This window comes from Miniopterus schreibersii (assembly GCF_964146895.1).
Source record: "Miniopterus schreibersii genome assembly, chromosome: 3".
NCBI classification, from domain to species: Eukaryota; Metazoa; Chordata; class Mammalia; order Chiroptera; family Miniopteridae; genus Miniopterus; species Miniopterus schreibersii.
This window is the reverse complement of record NC_138103.1, coordinates 41,205,942-41,212,303: the sequence shown is the minus strand read 5'-3', so window position 1 is coordinate 41,212,303 and position 6,362 is coordinate 41,205,942. Positions and strand designations below refer to the sequence as shown.

Sequence of the window (6,362 nt, the reverse complement as noted above, 5' to 3'; positions counted from 1 at the left end):
AAAATATTACTTACAATTTACCTTATTCATAAACACCTTTTTTATAAATAACTATTTAGAAAAATTTAGAAATAGTTTCTCCACAATTCACACTAGCGTGGTATTTTTTTGGTCAATATGCTGCTGTGGAATGTGACAATCACTGGTTCATAAAGTTTTGTGTTTTCTTAATAGATAACTATTTTTCAAAAATGTTTGATTGATTTTAGAAAGAAAGGGAAGGGGGAGAGAGGGAGGGAGGGAGGGAGGGAGAGAGAGAGAGAGAGGGAGAGGGAAACATCCATGTATCAACATCAACTGGCTTCCTCCTCCATGCCCCCTGCTGGGGACCGAGCCTGCAATGGGAGCATGTGCCCTGACTGGGAATCAAATCAGTGACCTCTTGGTGCATTGGTGGACGCTTAACCACTGAGCCACGTTGGTCGGGCCATAACGTCTTACAAGAAGGCCTCTCACAAGTATATCAATTAGAATTATATTATAATTTTTAATCTTATGCTATTATATTATACAAGGAATCAAAAAATACTTAATAGTTTTATGAAATACTTTTTACCTTGGAATTCTTTTTCTTTTATGAATACAGTTACTGTTACTAACTTTCCCACCTTCCAACCACTAATGGTGATTCAGGAAAAACAGTCTGGGTTTTGCATATAGTTCAAAAGCCATACATATATGATATTTTAACTCCCGATGGCTAAAAGATGACATAGTTTGAGATGTGGATGTTTTAATTTGCCTGAATTTAAACAGAAGCAACTCATGGTAGGATGACATATGTTGTTAAACTTATTCCTATCATTAGAAAATTGATTTTACTTCTAATTAAAAAAAATTTACTCTGGCAAACTGAAGTTTAAAACTATCCATATCAATAATACATAATCATTTCTCTATGTATATACTAGCTTTCCCTTTGTTTGGGAAGAACCATCATTTGAGGTTATTTTTTTTCCAATTTAGGAAAGAAATTAAAGTAAAATATTAAATATGACTATACCTAAACAGTGATGCTAATAATTTAGTTTTTGTACTGATACGTGGAGAACAAATACTTCAACATTTATTATCACCATGATTGTAACTTAAATCCAGCTCCTTTGGTGAAATGTTTTCCATTTCCATTTCAGTACTAGTTTCATATCTTTGAATGTCACTGAGCGATAGTCACTGATGTGATTTACCAATAAACTGATTACTGACCGGATGAGTTTTTACATTACCTCCTTTACAATTAGCAAGTTCATAGAATAAATAAAAGAACAAAAGCAAAACCCCAGTCTTTAACACTTAAATAGTACATTTCCCTTTGACTTACCTGAAAATATAAAAATATAAATGCCCATGTATGGAGCTAAACCATTAAATTTACTTGAGTGGTCCTGCTTTTTCATTAAATTTGTACTTATTAAATTTGAAAAAATTAGAAAATTATCAGTTTGAAATTAGAAGAGCTAAAACATGGGACAACAAACTAAAAAAAAAAAAATCTAAGTGGCTAAAAATAACTCAGTTATAAAAGTACAAGTATAATTTATAATATCACATATCTCAGAAAAATAAACGAAACCACTAACTATCTTTTCCTCCAGATAATACTGTTTTCTCCCCATAAAGGAAAAAAAAGGAACTAGTAATTTGAGATTAAAATCAAACATAACTGTTATTCATCCGAGCAACATCTAAATAAATGATCTGCATAGCACAAAACTTTTCCATTCACTATCACATACAGTTAAATTACTTTTCCCTCAGGTACATAATAGTTTTCTTAAAACAATCTCCCTTTAAAAAAGTACTGTATTAGTTAAACCCATTCATTCTTGCTATGAGGTTAATTTCATTTATATAGGCCACACAAGTTTAATTGGCACACACTTATGAATGAGACAAAATAAGTCATTTTTCTTTTTAAAAATTATGGGATCAATTGTTTTCAAGAATAATCCCAGATACTTAATTCATTAAAGCAATTTTCTACCATCAGCAATCAAGCTTTTTAAATGATCACTAAGTGTTCACCCAAAGATTATCAATGCTATGTGAACTGTAAACTTGTTTTGAAGATTTCTGTCTATTTTATAATATGATACATTTGTACTAAGGGGTTTTAAAAAAGATAACCTACATACACACAGTTAATTTTCCTCAAAGAACTTCTTAGAAATACAGTATAAACATTTAAGAACCACAACAGAGTCCACTGTGGTTCAAACTTCAAAGATTTTCTTGAAACCCACTACAAATACTGGCTCAAGACCATATCCCAAAGTGACACCAGCACAAGATTTGATTGTAAGACTATACCTCTTAAAAAAAGAGCACACTTGGTTATACATGGCTTTTAACCTTGAGCTACAGTTATGCTACAAATCCCCCCACCCTCCCAATCTAAAGTCGGTCATGTGGAGATGTGTACATTCTCTGAGCACTGGTTAGAGTCCTTGGTTTTCCAGCTCTGATGGAGATCTCGAAGGCGTTCAGAAGTCCGTGTGCTTACATTCAGGGCGGGATGAACTTTACAAATTCCACTTTCCTCCATTAGTGACAGGCCACAAATCCCAAAGTATGCATGCAAAGCATCTGAAAATGAGGCATTTTGTCACAATAGGCACTCTGATTTGTACGTTACAAAATACTTTAGCTACATATCTATGAGCCCATCACTACATTAAAAATAAGTTTAGAAAAATTCTAAATATAGTTTTAAAAATATTGGCTTTCATAAAGTCTCAAAGATCAATTTTTTTAAAAACCAGATGATCAAAATCAGATATTTTATTCAAGATAATAATATTCACAAAGGAAAACAGTTCCTGTTGAAGAAGTGACATTTCCAACATCCTCAGTGATTAAAGGACAAAAAGGAAGAGTAGCAGTAATATAAAAAAAGACTTTTCACTATAGTGGATTTCTCCTTTCACTTACTACAAAAATATGGAAACAAGGGGCTTTAACTTATCATAACAGGAAAATATTTTCTTAAAAAGTACAATGAACAAACCTCTGAATCTAGGGAGCAGTACCCTTCCCCTCCAAGTTTTACTTCTGACAGTACCTAAACCATAGATTATCCTAACACTGTGTTGAAAGAAAAGGCACTTAAGCAAAATAATCCATTCTGGAATGCTGTACCATATTTAATTTTCCAATTTAGGGTACTGTCAGTCATTCTAAAAATATCTGACCTGAAAATAAAAACAAGCTTACATTCTACTTGGCTATAATCATGTGAGTGTTCATACCATAACAATTCTTCTACACTGTCCTCACTAGTTTCCCATCTTTCAGGGGTCAGCAACCCTCTTCCACTAAAGTGGCCACTGAAATCACAAGGCTGCTGCCTGCCCGAGAGCCTTATATGGACTTCCAAAAAGCTCAGACTTCTGCAGTTACGGGAACACTACAAAAAAGATTTTGTAGCAGTAAAAATTTTTTTCTATTTTTGATTTGGCCATCATTTATGACCTCAAGAGTTATTAAAGTCCAAAACATCTTACCAAGTAAAACTTTGTCAAAAGAATTAAAGAAAAAGTTTTACTTACACGAGTATCATTTACTTTTCATAACAGAATGACAAATAGTTGTGCGTACTCAATGTTACTTGTGAAAAAGTTACTTCACTAATGGAGGCCCATGTTAATCCCCTTTTGTCTTTTCAGAGAATGCTTGGGTTTCTTCTGGCTCATTTTCCTCTAATTTTCAAACCACAAAAATTTTTGATTTTCCCTGTACTATTATATGTTCCTTGCAGTTACTCTAAAATTATAAAAGACACAGAGCAACATTAAATTTTACTATCTAAAAACAAGAAAACTTTTCCAGAAAAATATGGAATAGAAAGAGAAATAAAATACACCCAGAATAACATAAAATAGGGCCTTACACTTTCCAGTTAATGTAAAAATAAACTTATTTTTTTCTCAAAAGGATTTTTGTAAAATCCAGTGAACCAGTTAATTGTTTCAAACCTCAAATAGTTAAAAAAACAACAACACTTCTTATCTGTAAGTGGTAACGTATTCAAGCACTTTAGATGCTGAATACATATAAAACCATTCTTTTCTCAAGTACCCCCTACTAATGTATATAAAATCTCTTTGTGCCAAATCTGCTACTAGATTTATTCGAACCAAGAATAAGATAATTTTAAAGACTTGTTTAAATGACTTTTATAAAGGCTCTAGGAACAGGTTTCAGGTCTATCCACATAAGTTCAATTTATCATACAAAGACTTTCTATGATCTGTAGTGTACAGGCTCTGAAGACATTGTAACATATCTGTAAAAAGTATTACATCCAAGTATTCACACAAATGTTGAAGTTAGAAACTGATCTCGCAAGAAAAAAGCTTCAAGAATTTTCGTTTTAAAAAGCTATTGTAAATACTCAAAATGTATTTCAAGTATACAAGAAATGCTTTCTAAGAGACTGTCATTATTTGTTAAAATAGCACCATGCACTGACTGAAAAAAATGACATCAAGACCAAAATAATTTTCTTGAGTCCCTTTTCTAACATATCTCTGGCTATGTGTTATAGAAACCAAAACTTTTAAAATATTATTTTGCTTTAGAATTAAGAACATTGTACATTTTTTTTCTAAAGAAGAATATTTTGCATGAAAATACAAGTATGGATGTGAAGAAATATTCCTGTTCATTTCAGGTACAAAATATGATTTCATGAGACCCTTATTTATTTAATTCAAGTACATATTCTGACCATAGCAGTTCAATGATAGGATATGAATTGAAGAGGTTCTAGGCTAATAATAAAAACTATGATTCTATAGTAATGCTGCAAAAACAATCATTCTTTGAATCTAGTTTCATATTATTTATAGCTAATAATTTGTCAACTTGCTTATCAAAAGTGTCAGTGTTCTGAGTTCTTTTTAAAGAACTATCAAAGTGAGTTTTTGGAAGTTATAAATAGATTCATTTTGCTGGAGTTAAAAACATAATGCGGAGGGGCCAGTAGCATGAAGAATGATGCTAGAGGTGGGAGAGGAGCCAAATCCCAGGAGGGCCTTGTGTGCCATGCCAAAGAAATGACTATGAGTGCTGAGAAAGTCTTTGAATTTTTAAAATAGATTTAATAGAAGAGTTTAGATTCGAGGTTCTCAACCTTTTTTTACATCAGAGATCCCTTTGAGAGTCTGAAAAAAGCTTTGATCCCCTCTCCATGTGTGTACATACACACATGCAAAGTGTCAATGAGGGGGACTAGGCTAGAGGCAGGATGACTAATGATAAGACTTCTGCAGAATCCTAGGCATGAACTTGGGTCTAGTGCCACTAAAGTTTTGGGGTCAGATGGAGCATAGAGATAATGAGTTCAGCTGGCAGAAGTCTGAAGGGCCTGCAGATGGCATCCGTGTAGTTACTGAGCAAACAGTTTTATATTAAAAGTATAAAGCTTGTAATAAGGTTTGGAAAATATCAGAAATATACACATATTTTGAAGAAATGCCGTTATTAGCATAGATTTTTCAATATTTTGGAAAAAAACATTTAAAAGTGCTTATGAAACACAAGAATCCTTTGCCCTTCACATCTATACCCATTCCTGAGTTTGGAAAGCATGGAATATCATATTGTTTGAATTTATTTGGTTCCTAGTTTTAGATAGTGAATGGTGTGAGTTCACATAGTAATGTATTCAGCTAAAAGAATAACCAGAATCTGCCAAAATTCAGAGAACAAAAGTCTAAACAGTGAGGGACACACCTGTATTCAAGACTTGAGATTTCTGATATAATAATTTCTGAAAAGAGCAAAAACGGGTTCCTCCTTTTGGATTAAGAGCAATTTTTTCTATGTAGCTCAAGTGATAGCTAACAATCCTGAAGATTTTGGATGGATCAAATGATTCTCTAATTTGGACAGGGCTTATTTAGACTATCTGATGCCTTATTGCCTCAAATGAAATAAAACATTGCTAAGTAAAATATTTAGAAAATGCAAACAATACCAACACATCTTAATAATCAAACCCTTCCTTTATAACCCCAGCACCCTAAAAGTCTACCCTAAACTTAAACAATTTACCTTTTAAAAAACATTATTTTTAAGTTTACAACTACAGTTAAATTTTCTATATGCCCTTTCTGACAAAGATGCTTGAAGGTTTAGTCAAGAAATAAACAAAAGAAGAGTTTTGGATTCATACAAAAAATAAATTACCTGGATGACTATCTGGCCACTTGGCAAATCCCCCTACAAGGCGATCTTGCGTTGATAAGATGTAATTTCTATTTTTCTCAAAGTTAGTGTACTGGAAAATTTTCAAAAGCTGAAATGACATGACAAATATAAATTTACTGACATAAAACTTTCATATCAACCATGGGCTC

General features: G+C 32.5%; 1 protein-coding gene across 1 annotated transcript in view; it reads right to left on the bottom strand.

The window, feature by feature from the left end:
• Positions 1 to 466: 466 nt before the first annotated feature.
• The window catches only part of PGGT1B (protein geranylgeranyltransferase type I subunit beta), a 45,963-nt gene continuing 40,067 nt past the window's right edge, over positions 467 to 6,362 (bottom strand). The window contains exons 8-9 of the mRNA XM_081132416.1: positions 6,193 to 6,301; positions 467 to 2,586 (exon numbers count right to left, since the gene is read on the bottom strand). Coding sequence (XP_080988542.1) covers positions 2,405 to 2,586; positions 6,193 to 6,301 — 291 coding nt within the window. The 3' untranslated portion in view covers positions 467 to 2,404. The remainder of the gene's footprint in view (positions 2,587 to 6,192; positions 6,302 to 6,362) is intronic.